This window comes from Pseudophryne corroboree, chromosome 2 (genome assembly GCF_028390025.1).
Source record: "Pseudophryne corroboree isolate aPseCor3 chromosome 2, aPseCor3.hap2, whole genome shotgun sequence".
Classification (NCBI taxonomy): domain Eukaryota; kingdom Metazoa; phylum Chordata; class Amphibia; order Anura; family Myobatrachidae; genus Pseudophryne; species Pseudophryne corroboree.
Window position 1 is genome coordinate 933,283,337 of NC_086445.1, and position 18,168 is coordinate 933,301,504.

Here is an 18,168-nt window from a genome sequence, read left to right on the forward strand (position 1 = left end):
CCCTAATTATAACTTTAAATATAAAAAAAAAGGGTGAATAATCTCTTAACATTATAACAATGGAATGATGAGATACAAATATCATCAGGTATCTATTGAATCATTGAAGAGATATTTGTAGTGGATGATGGAGGTGTGAAAACCTAATAATAAAAATTAATTAAGCTATAAATATCCGAAATATGATTCTGATAGAAAATTAGGTATATGATGGAATTGATCCTGTGGTTTTGGAGGCTGTGTAATCTATGAGCTGGTGAAGCTCCCTCTGAGCCACGAGAGCAGTTCACTTGAGAATGAGCTTCCAACATTGATTTGACTTTCTCCTGGTCAGTTTTAGATAATTGGGTTCAATTAGGTTAAATCAAAATGATTCGTTTTGTTTAAATCGAACATATGCATATATGATTGTTGAATGATGTTTGTACCACCATAAGAAACTGTTGACACTTTTTATATATGATTTAAATGCTTTTAAACAATTATATTAAGTAAGTTCCATGTATTTAAAACAGCAGAGTGTAATTTAATCAATCAGTATAATGATTGGCTTATCCCAGCATAAAAAGGGACTGGTTATACTGCTGGGATAACTCTCTGAGGAAACCGCTGGCCCCGTGGGCGGAGAAACGCGTAAGAGGGGCGTTCACTACTTGGATTCCGGTGCCCGGAGCTCTTTCACGAACGGATCCCACTACCGCACGCAGCGCAATGGAAACCTGACCGGGGATAAAGCAACAGCAGGACCAAGTGCAAAACGGTCTGCACCCCGAGGGAAGCAGAGGTGGCTGTGAGTAACCTTTCAAAAGACGTGCTGCGGCTGGGACGTAGGGGGTCGTAGCATACCGCTGTGCATCCATTTACTACACAGCGCTCTCCCCCTACTGCTATCTATTAAGGAGCCTTCCAGTGACTGATACATTTTTGCTGGATACAAATAATAAGAAGGTTGCCTTGTCTAAAGCCAATTAATTATCAAGACAGCATGGTTACAATTGGACACAATTAATGCGTACCAGTGGAGATTGTACGGATCTATCCGTGTGAATAGACAATTACTAATTCGAGCTCAGGGCATGGGACTAAATAAAGAGTGCACTATATTGTTTTTAATATCCGGATATTATCCTTGATTTTATTTGCTGTTTATATGTGGATTGTAATAAATGTGTGATTTAAACTGACCCTGTTCTTAGCGCTCCCTTGTTTAAATATATTTTGTAGAATGTATATAGCCTGCAGGGAGTGTGAGAGATGTTGTAGAATCTATAACGGATTCAGTATGATATGCTGGCCATCAATATACCGACAGCGGCATTCCGTCCACCAGTATGCAGGCAGTGGGGTGAGCGCTAGAAAGCCCCTTGTGGGCACGGTGCTGATCGCAGCGGGAGAATAGCACAGAGTGGGAAAAGCCTGTGTCGCCGGTATTCCGTCATCTGCATTTCACCGCTTGTTGGGATTCCGGTGTCTGTATTGTGATCTGCCGGGATCCAGAGTGGCTGTATGTTATCTGCTTCCCTCTATAACATAGGTATTTGATATTACAAACATGTTAGGCTTTAGGTACTCTTCCTGGAGAATCATTCTTGCTCAGAACACAACTTTAAAACTAAACTGATATTTACAGCTTTTTCATTATTAACTATTCTGTAACTATTTACAATAGTTATATCTGTGCACAACCATACAAATGGCAAGCTGGATATTAGTTGTGGGCAAGCAGGACTGTAAATGGCCTGACAGATTGTTCTAGTGACTTGCTTTTTCATATATGTAAATTAATATGATGCACAAGTTTTCATTTGTTTCTCCTGGTTGCCAGGGAACAGTTTCGCTGGTCACTGATAATTGTTATCATTAAGGTGACAGTGACACTGTTCTATCTATACTATATACACACACACACACACACACGCACACACATACACACATATAATAAATACAGTATGTATATGTATATATGTGTATATTTCGTCCCAGCAATGAGACACCTAGGAGGGCACCAGAATCGAGGACATATGCAACTGGAGTGCTGCCCGTATGCTGCTTATATATATTTCATTATCTATCTATCTATCTATCTATCTATCTATCTATCTATCTATCTATCTATCTATATATATATAGTCTAAGAGATTGCTGAACACATTTTACATTCCAAACCCAACGAGTTAATGGCACATAATCCTGTTAATAGTTCAATGTCCATTCATGATGAAGGCGTGGGGTGCACACCGAAACAGGCTGTCGGACCGCAGATTTGTCATTTTTCCAGCATGTGGTTACCCCTAGCAACTGGCATTCAATTAGACCATCCTGGCTGCTAAGTATTATTTTCACTTGCAGTTGCACTTTATGGACTGTTTTTAGGACTATTTAATATAAATGGTGTGCTGGCCCTTTTTTTTAACTATATATATATATATATATATATATATATATATATATATATATATATAATATAAATAAAGATCCTGTATAGAGTGCACTCACCAGACGAATTCTGAAGCCAACAGGGATTTATTGAAGCATCATGTACAACATCACACCGACGTTTCGGTCCTATTCGGCCCTTGACAAAGGTCCGAATAGGACCGAAACGTTGGTGTGATGTTGTACATGATGCTTCAATAAATCCCTGTTGGCTTCAGAATTCGTCTGGTGAGTGCACTCTATACAGGATCTTTATGTATTCATGGAGAAAGGAATTTGTCTTTGACATTATGAAATATTGAGTGACACCCCAGCAAACTTATACTGAATTGTGAGTGCAGACAACCTCTGTTTTATATATATATATATATATATAAAACTGTGTGTGTGTATATATATATATAGTATACTGTAATTTTACTAAAGAATAGAAGCATACATACATCACAATTTAAAATCAACCGCTTGAAAACCGCATTACAGAGCCTCCGGATTGCCGCAGGTACCACGATCTCAGATGCGGCAACCAGCATAGACACTCGCTCATCTTGCTTCCACTGGACCTGGCATGTGACGTCACTCACGTCCTTCAAATCACGCCCAACCGGTTTCGTCACTCTAGGACTTCATCACCCCCTGATGAAGTCCTTGAGTGACAAAAATGTTATAATGATTTAACAATTGTAAGATGGTTTCCAGACATTTCATCTAGCTACGAGTTATGGTTGGAAAGCGGATACAAAACATTATTTTCTGCAATATTATTAACAAGAAAAATCCATTATATATTATCTGTTACACATAATTGCTTACTCTCCAGGATCGGCCAGGAGGATCCAGAGAAAATGGGTGGCGCTCCCTGCCCCCCGGAAGGGCAGGCAAGTCTCCCGGAGCTACCTTATCCACCCCCCCTCAAGTGACCTGCAACGTTGGCGGCCTGAATTTGCATCATCATAGTCCCGCTCCCGCTATTTAGTGGTGGTAATCACCATTGAATAGTGGTTGACAGGATCCACGCCCCTGTACTGCCCGCCCATGATGAGGACACACACCCTGTGTGACCGACCTGGCTGCCCCCACCCGCATGGGGCAGCCAGAATGACTGTAAATATGCTGTTACAGTATAACTGGAGAAATCATGCTGTTTGGGTAGCTGGGATTTATTTTGCATTATAATATTGTTTCTTTTAAAGAACATTTTTTCTTTTGCTTTTATATGATAGAAGTCACTGTATTCCTACCTTTCTCGCTCTGTCTCCAGTAAGTTGGTAAATTCGTCACTCTTTTCCATGTATTCCGTGTGTTTCCTCTTCTCATCCTCCAAGTCATACAGCGTTTGTCTTTGGGATTTTTCCACCAGTAGAAGCTGCTCCAGCATCCGCTTGTGTGTTTCTTTGTGTTTCTCCACAACTTTATCTAGCTGTAAATCACAAGTGGAATTTGTAAGCTGTGTGTTTCATGTTAGACCACCATCTTACTAGAAACGAGTGGGGATCGTTACCAAACACTGTGTTTCAGGTAACCGAACTTGGGGAGTTTTGTTGTAGTGTAGCTGGTACACCCTATCTGACGGGTGCTGCCGATCCGAAAAACACTCCGATTGTACACAGTGATTATCAGATCAGTGCGCACCCGTACACACTGATTTCTTGCTCGGTGTGTACCTTCTTCTGATCACTAAAATGGGGTTGGGAGGTCGGGAATTATATAACGTGTGTGCACACACTATTTTTTTCACCTGATCAGGAGCGGTTTTGGCATTTATCCGTTAAAACTGGTTAAATGCTCCAGCATACAGATTATCCAATTATTGGACTGACCAGCCAATTATCAGCTAATTGACCTGATAATTGGGGAAAAATTGAAGTGTGTGTACCTATCTTAACATTATATTTTAAGGGTATTTACTATCTTGTAAATACATATTGAGCTACCATTACTGTTTAATGGCAAAACTTTAATAACCAATAAATCAGTATATTTGGAAGTTGCACTTACATATTGACAACAAATGAAATGAAAAAACAAATCCCTAAACCCTGAAGCAGAAACCTCTGAAGCCCAGAAGAACTTTGGTGTAGTGTTTGATGGTGATCCAGAAAGTCATTAAGAACTTGAAATTAGTCTTGGTGAATTTGTACTTTCCCAGGCATAGTCAGATATAATCACAGTGTTCATGTGTATAAGCCGCTATTTATGCAGGAATGCCAAAACCCTAGGAGCTAATGAGGTACTTTAACAGAAAGGAAATGTCAGGTAATGTAGGTGACCTGTTCTTGTGCTGCATGTGCCACAATAGGTATTTGGAAATGAATGTGGTATGTCTATGTGAGGCATGTGCACAATCTGTCTAATGCAAGCATGCTAATTTCTGGGGACATGCTGGCTGGCAGCGTGGCTCTCCGTGAGGTCTGTGTAACGTAGCCAGCAATGCAGTGTTACCAACAAAGGGTTCTGTTCTAAGTAGCCTGTATTGTGTGGCCTTGGCAATTAGGTGTATATGGGGTGTGGCATACAGGATGTAGTCACAATGCTGACATTCAGAATGTTGGCGTGGCTTGCATTTCGACACAGACATGTCAACATTCACAGAACATGGACGTGATGTTGACACTGTCATGTCACTTTTGAGAATGTTGACAGTCATTAGGGTTAGGCTGCACTTGGGTTAGGGCTGTCGTAGTTGAAAAGTGTTATGTCGGCAGTCCGCCGGTTGGCATGCATAGTGTCGGCATATCATATCTCCACATAACGTCCATGTTAACATTCTGAATGTTGATATTTTGTACCACACCCATGATATACCATATCGACATTTAGATTGTCAACACTTACATATAATGTTGACATGCTCAAAATGTAAACCTTGTGAAAGTCGACGGGCCGATTTAAGCCCAACCCTAACCGCAGCATAACCTTAACATGTTTATAATGTAGACATTCATAATATGGAAACTTTGGACATGTGACATTCTGAATGTGGACGTAGTGACTACATACCGTTTATAGGGGGAATTCAATTGGCGGCGACTTGTTTGCTCGGACGAATTTCCGCATCACCCGCCGCACTTTACTGGTGCGGGATCTCGCTCAAAAGTGTTTACTACCCTAAAGGGTAGTGAGCACTTTTAAGCAAAAGGGGTACGAATCTGACCGGATGAAGGGTGCAAATCGGGCTGCTGTTGCCGATGTTTAAACACTGCGGCAAAGGCACATGGCCATAACAAATACATGAATATACAGACGTATAATAATACAATTAAGCATAATAGCAGATGTGATACAAACCTAAATATAATTGTACAATTACAGGTAGCGCAATAATAATTATGAATTCCAGTTAGCAAAGTGATCACAAATTATTCAGAGTAGGACATTACGGGGCAAACATGAGCTCTAGGATCGACAGGGGCCTTGCCTTTGGGAGTTTACATTCTAAAAGGGACGGTGTGGTGTGAGATATCCAGAGCCTATGGCACTAAAATAAGAGGTGGAATGCAGAGTGGACAAGCTGGGGTGCCCTTTGGGACACGCTCAGAGATATATGGAGGAGAAGCTAATTTTGCCACAGCACAATTCGGGATAAAAGTAAATTGATAATGTAACTGTAGGCCAGGGCTCAACGAGTCCCAGGGGACAGGTCACCATGGCCCCTAGATTTTGCTGGTGGTATCAAGACAAGGGGACAAATAAAAGGGGTGGGGGAGAGGTTGGTTTGAAGACAGCAAGAGACATGGACAGAATGAAGTCCAAATCCTATTTAAACGATGTTTGATAAGCTCATATAATGAGGAGGGTTGGGTATGGGATCTCGGCGGTCAGACTACATCCCTAATAAGCTATACTGACTTACTTGCATTGTACACCCATGTGTTCCATCATTAGCCCGCTTCCTAAACTCACATGACTGTCTGGCTGTTTCGCTAACCAAAAGGGCATAATTTCCGTAATAGTTTTTCTGTATTTTAAGCAGAATATTTAGAGAACTGCAGTTATAAAACATAGCTCAATTTATATTTGTTGTTCAAAAAAACAAACCATATATATTTCTCTTACGTCCTAGAGGATTCTGGGGACTCCGTAAGGACCATGGGGACAGACGGGCTCCGCAGGAGACATGGGCACTAAGAAAGAACTTTAGGTATGGGTGTGCACTGGCTCCTCCCTCCATGCCCCTCCTCCAGACCCCAGCCAGTTTTACTGTGCCCAGAGGAGACTGGGTGCATTACAGGGAGCTCTCCTGAGTTTCCTGAAAAGAAAGTATTTTGTTAGGTTTTTTATTTTCAGGGAGCCTGCTGGCAACAGACTCCCTGCATCGAGGCACTGAGGGGAGAGAAACAGACCTACTTTAATGTTAGGCTCTGTTTCTTAGGCTACTGGACACCATTAGCTCCAGAGGGAATGGAACGCAGGTCTCGCCCTCGCCGTTCGTCCCAGAGCCGCGCCGCCATCCTCCTCGCAGAGCCGGAAGATAGAAGCCGGGTGAGTATGTGAAGAAAGAAGACTTCAGAGGCGGCAGAAGACTTCAGATCTTCATAGAGGTAACGCACAGCGGTAACACTGTGCGCCATTGCTCCCACACAGCACACACACAGCAGTCACTGTAAGGGTGCAGGGCGCACGGGGGGCGCCCTGTGCAGCAATAAGGACCTCCAAATCTGGCTAAAATAGGGTTATACAGGCTCTGCACTGTATATATGAGACCCCCGCCAGTTTTTGAAAATTTTCAGCGGGACCGAAGCCCGCCGCTGAGGGGGCGGAGCTTGTTCCTCAGCACTCACCAGCACCATTTTCTCCACAGCACACTGCTGAGAGGAAGCTCCCCGGACTCTCCCCTGCTTACCACGGTGAAAGAGGGTTTTTAAGAGGGGGGGGGGGGCGGCACATAATTTGACGCAAAATAGATAAAACAGCGCTATCTGGGTAAACATATTGTGTTTTTTCCTGGGTCATTGGTGCTGGGTGTGTGCTGGCATACTCTCTCTCTGTCTCTCCAAAGGGCCTTGTGGGGGAACTGGCTTCAGATAAGAGGTTTCCCTGAGTGTGTGGTGTGTCGGTACGCGTGTGTCGGCATGTCTGAGGTAGAAGGCTTTCCTAGCGAAGAGGTGGAGCAAATTAATGTGGTGTCTCCGTCGGCAACACCGACACCTGACTGGGTGGATATGTGGAATGTTTTAAGTGCTAATGTGAATTTATTGCACAAAAGGTTGGACAAAGCTGAGTCCAGGAATTATGCAGAGAGTCAGGCCCTGCCTGCCCCTATGTCGCAGGGACCCTCAGGGTCTCAAAAGCGCCCACTATCCCAAATAGTAGACACTAATACCGACACGGATTCTGACTCCAGTGTCGACTACAATGATGCAAAGTTACAGCCAAAATTCGCTAAAAGTATTCAATATATGATTATTGCAATAAAGGATGTTTTGCATATCACAGAGGAACCCCCTGTCCCTGACACGAGGGTACACATGTATAAGGAAAAGAAACCTGAGGTAACCTTTACCCCTTCTCATGAGCTGAACGAGTTATTTGAAAAGGCTTGGGAATCTCCAGACAAGAAACTGCAGATTCCCAAAAGGATTCTTATGGCGTATCCTTTCCCGACTAAGGACAGGATACGGTGGAAATCCTCCCCAAGGGTAGACAAAGCGTTGACGCGCTTATCCAAAAAGGTAGCACTGCCATCCCAAGATACGGCTACCCTCAGGGATCCTGCTGATCGCAAGCAGGAGGCTACCTTAAAGTCCATATACACACACTCTGGTACCTTACTCAGACCGGCGATAGCGTCGGCTTGGGTTTGTAGCGCTGTAGCAGCATGGACAGATACCTTATCGGCGGAATTGGATACCCTGGATAAGGATACCATTTTATTGACCCTGGGTCATATTAAAGATGCTGTCTTATATATGAGGGATGCTCAAAGAGACATTGACCTACTGGGTTCTAGAGTCAACACTATCTCGATTTCTGCTAGACGAGTCCTATGGACCCGGCAATGGACAGCTGATGCCGACTCAAAGAGGCATATGGAGGTTTTACCTTACAGGGGTGAGGAATTGTTTGGGGAAGATCTCTCGGACCTGGTCTCCACTGCTACGGCAGGTAAATCAAATTTTTTGCCTTATATTCCCTCCCAGCCTAAGAAAGCGCCACATTATCAAATGCAGACCTTTCGGTCACAGAGAAACAAGATAGTACGAGGATCGTCCTTTCTTGCCAGAGGTAAGGGCAGAGGGAAAAAGCTGCCAACCACAGCTAGTTCCCAGGAGCAGAAGTCCTCCCCGGCCTCTACAAAATCCACTGCATGACGCTGCGGCTCCGCTGAGGGAGTCCGCCCCAGTGGGGGCACGTCTTCGACTTTTCAGCCACATCTGGGTTCACTCACAGGTGGATCCCTGGGCAATAGAAATTGTTTCTCAGGGTTACAAGCTAGAATTCGAAGAGGTGCCACCTCGCCGGTTTTTCAAATCGGCCCTACCAGCTTCTCCCCCAGAAAGTGAGATAGTTTTAAATGCAATTCACAAATTGTGTCTTCAACAGGTGGTGGTCAAAGTTCCCCTGCTTCAACAAGGGAGGGGGTATTACTCAACCCTATTTGTAGTCCAGAAACCGGACGGTTCGGTCAGACCCATTTTAAATTTAAAATCCTTGAACCTATACTTGAAAAGGTTAAAGTTCAAGATGGAATCGCTCAAAGGGGGGGATTTTATGGTATTCCTGGACATAAAGGATGCATACCTTCATGTTCCCATATATCCACCTCATCAGGCGTACCTGAGATTTGCGGTACAGGATTGTCATTACCAATTTCAGACGTTGCCGTTTGGGCTTTCCACGGCCCCGAGGATTTTCACCAAGGTAATGGCGGAAATGATGGTGCTCCCTGCGCAAGCAGGGTGTCACAATTATCCCGTACTTGGACGATCTCCTCATAAATGCGAGATCACGAGAGCAGTTGTTGAACAGCGTGTCACTTTCACTGAAGGTGTTACAGCAACACGGCTGGATTCTCAATATCCCGAAGTCACAGTTAGTTCCTACGACTCGTTTGACCTTCTTAGGCATGATTCTGGATACGGACCAGAAAAGAGTTTATCTTCCGATAGAAAAGGCCCAGGAACTCATGACTCTGGTCAGGGACCTATTGAAGCCAAAACAGGTGTCAGTGCATCACTGCACTCGAGTCCTGGGAAAGATGGTGGCATCTTACGAGGCCATTCCCTTCGGCAGGTTCCATGCGAGGACCTTCCAATGGGACCTACTGGACAAGTGGTCCGGGTCACATCTACAGATTCATCAGTTGATCACCCTGTCCCCCAGGGCCAGGGTGTCTCTCCTGTGGTGGCTACAGAGTGCTCACCTTCTAGAGGGTCGCAGGTTCGCCATTCAGGACTGGATTCTGGTAATCACGGACGCTAGCCTCTGAGGTTGGGGAGCAGTCACACAGGGAAGAAACTACCAAGGTCTTTGGTCAAGTCAAGAGACTTGTCTTCACATCCATGTCCTGGAGCTGAGGGCCATATACAACACCCTTCGTCAAGCGGAGACTTTGCTTCGTGACCTACCGGTTCTGATCCAGTCAGACAACATCACCGCAGTGGCTCATGTAAACTGCCAAGGCGGCACAAGGAGCAGAGTGGCAATGGTGGAAGCCACCAGGATTCTTCGCTGGGCGGAAAATCATGTAGGCGCACTGTCAGCAGTGTACATTCCGGGTGTGGACAACTGGGAAGCAGACTTCCTCAGCAGACACGATCTACATCCAGGAGAGTGGGGACCTCACCAGGAAGTCTTTGCACAGATTGCAAGTCAGTGGGGACTGCCCCAGATAGACATGATGGCGTCCCGCCTCAACAAAAACCTACAGAGGTATTGCGCCAGGTCAAGAGACCCTCAGGCGGTGGCAGTGGACGCCCTCGTGACACCGTGGGTGTTCCAGTCGGTCTATGTGTTTCCTCCTCTTCCTCTCATCCCCAAGGTGTTGAGAATAATAAGAAAAAGTGGAGTACAGACAATTCTCATTGTTCCAGATTGGCCACGAAGGGCCTGGTATCCGGATCTGCAGGAAATGCTCACAGAAGATCCGTGACCTCTTCCTCTAAGACAGGACCGGTAAATCTTTTTCTCCTAGTCCGTAGAGGATGCTGGGCGCTCGTCCCAAGTGCGGACTACTTCTGCAAGACTTGTCTATAGTTTTTGCTTACATAAGGGTTATGTTACAGTTTTCCTCAGTCTCGGACTGATGCTGTTTTGTTTCATACTGTTAACTGGTTCGTATATCCCAAGTTATACGGTGTGGATGGTGTGGGCTGGTAAGAATCTTGCCCTTAGACTAACTAAAATCCTTTCCTGGTACTGTCCATCTCCTCTGGGCACAGTTTCTCTGGCTGGGGTCTGGAGGAGGGGCATAAAGGGAGGAGCCAGTGCACACCCATACCTAAAGTTCTTTCTTAGTGCCCATGTCACCTGCGGAGCCCGTCTGTCCCCATGATCCTTACGGAGTCCCCAGCATCCTCTACGGACTAGGAGAAAAAGATTTACCGGTAGGTTTAAAATCTTATTATTTGTTTGAATTATTTTTCTCCTGAGCTCTTTGAGAGCCTTGTGTCTTTTGGGTCAGTCTACCAAAAAAAGAAACTGATTTATCTCCATCCATCTGCTTATGTTGCGGTCTCTTTAGTAACATTATATTTCTGTGTATATACAGTAATTGCTGTGACATGGCTGCGTTACAACATTTACCAATTCTATCATCTTACATTAGAATCAAAATATGAAGAACGAGTGTACAGGTCTGAGGAGATGTACAGTGGGCCCATGCTCTATTAGCTTTTGCTGTTCTACTTATTTATTTGTTCTTTTAATATTACTCTGTTTTGTTTAAACAATTTTATACTTTTACTTCCTTAAGCTGGGTACACACCTTCCAACGGTGCGATGCGTTGGAATGATACATTGTAACCGCCATACATACTATATCTGACATGTACCTACAGTACTACAGCACCCTATGATTGTTACGTACAAGGGTGGTTCTGTAAGTAACATGGGGGCAGATGTATTAAGCATGGAGAAGTGATTAGTGGACGGTGATAACGCACCAGCCAGTCACTTCTCCAGGCTTAATACATCTGCCCCAAGACCTCTTACATGTGTAATATACTCTAGTTCATTTTATTTCCTGCCAGACCAGAGCAGGTAGACCACTGCTTCCCCTCACAGCCATTAGACTGCGCCTCATATCAGTCATACTTTCCCAATATCAGCTGTAAAGCTGGGTACACATAAGACGACCTGTGTACCCAGGCTATGGCAGATGCGATGCAACGATTTATCGTGCTGCCCATACACACTGCACGATCTGGTTAACAACCGCCCAATGTATCGTTCCCCTGACGCATCCAAATGTATGGGGCCATCAGCCACATCTTCAGATTGAACTGCATGTACGACCGATTTGAAGATGCGATGGACAACCCGTGGGAGTGCGCAGTAGTGCATTTGATGATTTAAACGATTTCTCGTTCCGATCCGCTGGAAATTGGGCAATCGTTTAAAAAAAAAAAAAAAAAAAAAGTCTAATGTGTACCCAGCTTAAGATGGCGGGGCTGGCAGAAACATGGTCAAACGTTGAGGTGTGTAGTGTGGTCAGATGTCTGCATCCAAAGGGCATATCAGCAACTGAAATTCATCGCCAACTTGTAGAGGTGTACTATGATAAGGTCATATCAGGGAAACAGGTTTGGGTTTGGTGCATTACCTTTAATAATGGCAGGACAGACATTCAAGATGAGCAGCAATCTGGTCGACTAAGCAAATCCACCAGCAGTGCAGCTCTATTTTATCAACCCTTGAAGCCATGACCACTAGGGTATGTCCATGTCACAGCTTGGGTGTGGCCAGTTGTCTACAGGGGATGGATGTGGAATGGACTGCCTCACACTCCATTCCATATGTCCGTCAGGTTGAACAAGAGACTCCTCCCAACTTTCCCACCTGTGGAACATATCTGTCCTTATTTCGAAAGCAGGACATGGCTCTCAGATCAGGACTTGAATCAGGATAGTTGGGAGGTGTGCTTTCTTTATGCAGACCTATCCTATCAAGCTTTACTTAAGAGTGGTAATCCTCTCACATTAGTGCTTTTGCATGGCTTAGTGATGAGGGAAATGTGTAACATCATTGGAATGGGCTATGGAAGTTTCCCACACTCCGCCATTACAGTCCAGATTTTAAGAATATCCATACTTCAGTCCAGATGGTTAAATCAAATTGACTGAGGTACATATTAAGTCACCTATAGTTAAGCAAAACCTTAAAACCTGGACTGTAATTGCAGAGTTTGGGAAACTCTGGGCTATGGCATAACTGAGAGCATGGTAATGTCTGGAATGGCCCTAAAATATGACCAGTCAGGCAAAGAGGTTCTCTAGAACCCCTAAGTATTACATTGGCTTCAGAGGAATTCTGCTGTGATGCACAAATGCATTATGGAAGATACAGGCGTATAGAGCCAAGTATTATATCATTGGAATTACTTTGCATATTAGCATCAACATCAGGAGACTTGGCAGCTTGCAGTGTGATTGTAAAACGTATGTATAGGTTGGCTTCGGATGACCGTCGTTTGGGATCCTGCCGGTCACCATACCGGCTCGCCGCGGGTTCTATTCCTACTCTATGGATGTCGTGGACACCCATGAGTAGGAATAGTCCCTGTTAGTTATCATGCCGACTGTCGGGCTCGGCATCGGCCGGGATCCCGGCATCGGTATAGTGACTGGCGGTCTCCCTACCGCCGGTCACATAACTACATCCTGTATGTAACTATTTCCCATCCATCACTGTCCCATGTGTATGTAGGTGCACATGTGCGGATTTGGGCTCGGCTCCACTTGTTCTTACCAAAATCACTTTTGTTCTTTTGTTTATGTTGTGTTTTTTTTTTAGATGGCAGTGTCCAGTGTCAGTCATTTGGGTATACAGTGCGTAGCACCTGTTCTCCCACTACATGGCAGATCATGGCGCCCGTGAAGTTATACGGGATCTGCATGTAATTGCAAGTGCAAAATGCACCCGATATAAGGTGCCGTTGGCTAAGCTATCCATATCTGCCAGATGCATGCAGCTTTGTATACAGAGTCAGACTCAGTCGCTCACACTCTGGCGTATTTATAATGGGTGCAGTGTGTGCGGTGCACATGGTTCCCTGAGTCCCACACCGCACATGCTGCACCCATTTCTTGAAAACTTGCCCCTCCGGAGTCCTTCGCTGATGGCAGCATCACTGTTGGAGTCACTGTGAAAATGGCGCGGTAGCCATCTTCATGGTGTTTTGCATATGCGCAGTAGAGAAATCGAATGGAAAATGGCCGCTGCACCATTTTCCTGGAGATCTGTTGCATGCGCAGCGCTGTCGGCAGTGAGGAGGGGGCCCGGACAGAGGAGGCTGCACGCAGGCCTTCTCCTCTCTTAAAGCGCCCCTGCGCACACAGTAAAGTGTTGCATATCAAATTAGATGGCGCAGTCTCATGAAGCCATTTTGTCACATATGATTATCATTTTGAGCAAAAGAGACGGTACACTGTTCGGCACGGGTCACTCGCCCAGGTGTCTTGCTCCACATGACATATTGCAACCAGGGGGTAAATGTAATAGGGTCTGAGTTGACCATTTTTTTAAAACAAAAGTCATTTACAAGGCGAAACCGGGTTGGTTTTGCATTGTAAACGATTGCTGCTTTAAAAATACAGCCATTCTCGGACGAAATCCCAGACCCCTGTCAACTCGGACCCTATTACCACAGGTGTATTAGGACACAGCTGTAGTAACACAATGCATGCCATACAATATAACACATACACGCTCATCAGTTACTGGGAGGCCACTGTTGTGTATGTAGAACTTATGATTTTTACCTATTGTGAGCTATGCCTAGTCACACAGTACCATGATCTACATATCCCTATTCAGAGTATGCAGCACATTTCGAGCCCTTTGTCTCATTTGCTTAAACCCCCTGCTCGGATTCATTGTGGTATCTCAGTCATTTAGGGATATTCAGGCTACAGAAATACCTAATCAGCAAATGAGCCACAATACATTTTATTTAGAAACAAACGTAATGAGAATCAGGACAATATCCTGCTCTGTATACGGCCAAGTGGTGACATCATGTCCACATGTCAGAATGGATTTCTACCACTTCAGGCCTACAGAGAGACATCTTTGTAAATGGCTAAAATATTAGTCTTTCCAAGTTAACATTTCAAGTTTTAATTGAAAGCAGATAGAGTTCAACTGGAAAGGTTACATTGTAACAAAAGTGCTATGTCTGAAATAGGAGTGAGACCTGGAACGTGACTGGCAGCTATTGAAGCGCTAGTTCAAAGAAATATATTATCTGTTATTTTTCATTAGTTCCAATATTATTTTTTGTTCTAAAAGCTTAATAACACCGTGATTTATGTCTGCTCTGATGAATTAGAGCTATGATAAAATTTAATTTTATATGAAAGTACTCTACGTAGAGTAAGGCAGCAAGAATTTAACTTTTTATTATTTTTCATGATATAAGGTGTCTTTGGCAATGGTATCATAAATATATGGTTTATATTAGGAAGCATACTCCTTGGGCTAAAAGGACTAATATAACTGCTGCGGATATGTGACCCCTCACTTGTACAAACTGTCACACTGAGCCGCCACCTCCACCGTCACAAACCTGGTAGGAGTTTCACTCCAGACTTTGAGCTGTTGTATGAAAGGAAGTCATTTAGTGAGAGCTGAACTGGTATACATTAGGTTTATAAAAGCCTGCGCCCGTCATTGCACCAGACTTGCTCTCTTAGAATCACAAACTGAACCACGAATTATGCCAGCCTCTGCCACCCTAATTATACTAGTATTTGACTGTTTGTTATAGTAGTCATCGTTCTAACCTTTGTGCTCTCTTATACCCACCTGTGCCCCATCCTATCCTTTACTTTGTGTCTTCCTAAATCTCTGCACCACCTGGGCTTTGGGCAGGACCACCAAGATTTTGGACAAGCCTGGGTGTTTGGAGGTGTGGCTCTGCCCCTTTGTATACATTTACTATGGTGTATATAACAGGGGGCATGATCATGGCATCGCAGACACCCTTCCGTGTGCTACAAACACCCTACAAAGGTAATCTGTACCCAACACTATCCCACCCCTTAGCCACCCTTGGTCTTGGTTTTGCAGGAGCCCAGAGCAGTCAGTGTGTTAGAACAGCTGCTCTTCCTTCCTTTATTTCCCCAGAATGCTTTGCAATTACATTACCTCACATTCCCCTCTCTCTCTATAGAGGTTATAAAACTGTCCTGTCTAATACTATGTGGTCATGCGGATTCAGTGTGATATCCCGGCTGTCGGGATCCAGACAGTCAGGAGGCCGACGCCGGGATCCTGACAGCGAGCGCAGATGTGTCTCCGCACGGGCTCGCTGCGCTTGCCATGATTCAGACCCGGTCGGGTAGTGGCGTGGACCACCACCTGACTGGGGATTTCGGGCGGCGGTTGGGATTGCGACCGCTGGTATTTCACCAGGTGTTGGGATTCCAGCATCGGTATCCGGACCGGCGGGATCCCCTCAACTGGCAACTGAATGCATCCCGTGCATGCACCCCCTTGCTCCTGCAGAGGTTTAGATTAAAAGATATAAGGGGGAGGTAATGCACCGCCACATTGCAACCAAATCCGATTTTTTTTTTTTTTTTCAAAGAAGGTAATATAACAGTGTATAGGTATACTAAGGCCCATAATATTGAAGGGTCATTGCCCTCCACTGCGTCCCGTGATTCTAATGTCTGTGCATTGACATAGGATTAACCAGCTTCACATACCTCACACATTGGCTTTTCATAGATATCCTCTTGCCATTGTGTAGCATTTGATTGGATCGCATCTCTCTGAAGAGCCTCCAACACTCGCTTTGGGGTCACAAACCCATATTGTGCTTCAAGTAAAGCCAGGTCAATTTTCTCTGCCTTTAGCACAGATATCACTTCATCCCGTGCCTGAAGGTGACAAAAATGCACTTTTCTATTAATTTGTTACCACAGTGACTCAAATCCTATAACATTTACACAGTTCTGTATCATTGTTTCTGCTGTTCTATGGTATGTTGCAAAATTTATTATTGATCAGTAGAGGTTATGGCGACAATGGTGACCACACTTGTTAGTTTTGGTACACATACAATAGAATAGGTAATATAATTAGACCTAACACTTTTGAAACATAAACCATCCTAACTGAGGGAAAAATGTATCAAGCCCATGGCAGCCAATCAGCTTGTAACTATCATTTAGCTGGGTAGATAGTAGCTAGAAGGTGATTGGTTTCCACTGTTTAGTTTAGAAGCTTTGTTACATTTCCACTTTTTCCTGAGTGCAGTGAGATTAATGAGGAGCAATAGTCTAGGTGGCTGCTACTAGTACCAGGCCAGAGCGCATACCAATGTAGAATTGGCTAGCATGGACATAAATTAGCAGATAAGGGTTAGTTAGGCAGTAGGCGGTTGGACTGCTCCAGGATCAGTGGGTGCAGTAGACCTAATGTGTGTGTTTTATGGGTATTATTAGTGGAATGTGTGCAATTCTGGTTCATTCTGTTGCACCAAGGCCAGGGATAATTAACCTATGTTCCAATTAATTATGTTTTTCAAAGTGCACATTAAATCTAGATCCCAGGAAAAATAAGATTTTACTTACCGGTAAATCTATTTCTCGTAGTCCGTAGTGGATGCTGGGGACTCCGTAAGGACCATGGGTAATAGACGGGCTCCGCAGGAGACAGGGCACTCCAAGAAAGAATTAGGAATACTGGTGTGCACTGGCTCCTCCCTCTATGCCCCTCCTCCAGACCTCAGTTAAGGAAACTGTGCCCGGAAGAGCTGACAGTACAAGGAAAGGATTTTGGAATCCAGGGTAAGACTCATACCAGCCACACCAATCACACCGTATAACTCGTGATAAACATACCCAGTTAACAGTATGAACGACAACATAGCATCAGACAACCTGATGCAACCATAACATAACCCTTATGTAAGCAATAACTATATACAAGTATTGCAGAAGAAGTCCGCACTTGGGACGGGCGCCCAGCATCCACTACGGACTACGAGAAATAGATTTATTGGTAAGTAAAATCTTATTTTCTCTAACGTCCTAGTGGATGCTGGGGACTCCGTAAGGACCATGGGGATTATACCAAAGCTCCCAAACGGGCGGGAGAGTGCGGATGACTCTGCAGCACCGAATGAGCAAACACAAGGTCCTCCTCAGCCAGGGTATCAAACTTGTAGAATTTTGCAAAAGTGTTTGAACCCGACCAAGTAGCTGCTCGGCAAAGCTGTAATGCCGAGACCCCTCGGGCAGCCGCCCAAGAAGAGCCCACCTTCCTTGTGGAATGGGCTTTTACTGATTTTGGCAGCGGCAATCCAGCCGCACAATGAGCCTGCTGAATCGTGTTACAAATCCAACGAGCAATAGTTTGCTTTGAAGCAGGAGCACCCAGCTTGTTGGATGCATACAGGATAAACAGCGAGTCAGTTTTCCTGACTCCAGCTGTTCTGGCAACGTAAATCTTCAAAGCCCTGACTACATCTATTAACTTGGAATCCTCCAAGTCACGAGTAGCCGCAGGCACCACAATAGGTTGGTTCAAATGAAAAGATGACACCACCTTCGGCAGAAATTG

The 18,168-nt window shown here is 44.6% G+C and overlaps 2 protein-coding genes across 5 annotated transcripts in view; one reads left to right on the plus strand and one right to left on the minus strand.

The window, feature by feature from the left end:
* The window catches only part of CMSS1 (cms1 ribosomal small subunit homolog), a 600,650-nt gene that overhangs the window by 261,139 nt on the left and 321,343 nt on the right, over positions 1 to 18,168 (plus strand). The gene's annotated exons all lie outside the window — the stretch shown is intronic.
* Positions 1 to 18,168, minus strand: part of FILIP1L (filamin A interacting protein 1 like) — a 504,217-nt gene that overhangs the window by 240,015 nt on the left and 246,034 nt on the right. For 3 of the 4 annotated variants that reach the window (XM_063956250.1, XM_063956251.1, XM_063956252.1), the window contains 2 exons: positions 16,308 to 16,481; positions 3,678 to 3,856 (listed from right to left, as the gene is read on the minus strand). In XM_063956250.1, coding sequence (XP_063812320.1) covers positions 3,678 to 3,856; positions 16,308 to 16,481 — 353 coding nt within the window. Of the gene's footprint in view, positions 1 to 3,677; positions 3,857 to 16,307; positions 16,482 to 18,168 lie in introns of those variants that run through there. The other variant, XM_063956254.1, reaches the window with a different exon arrangement.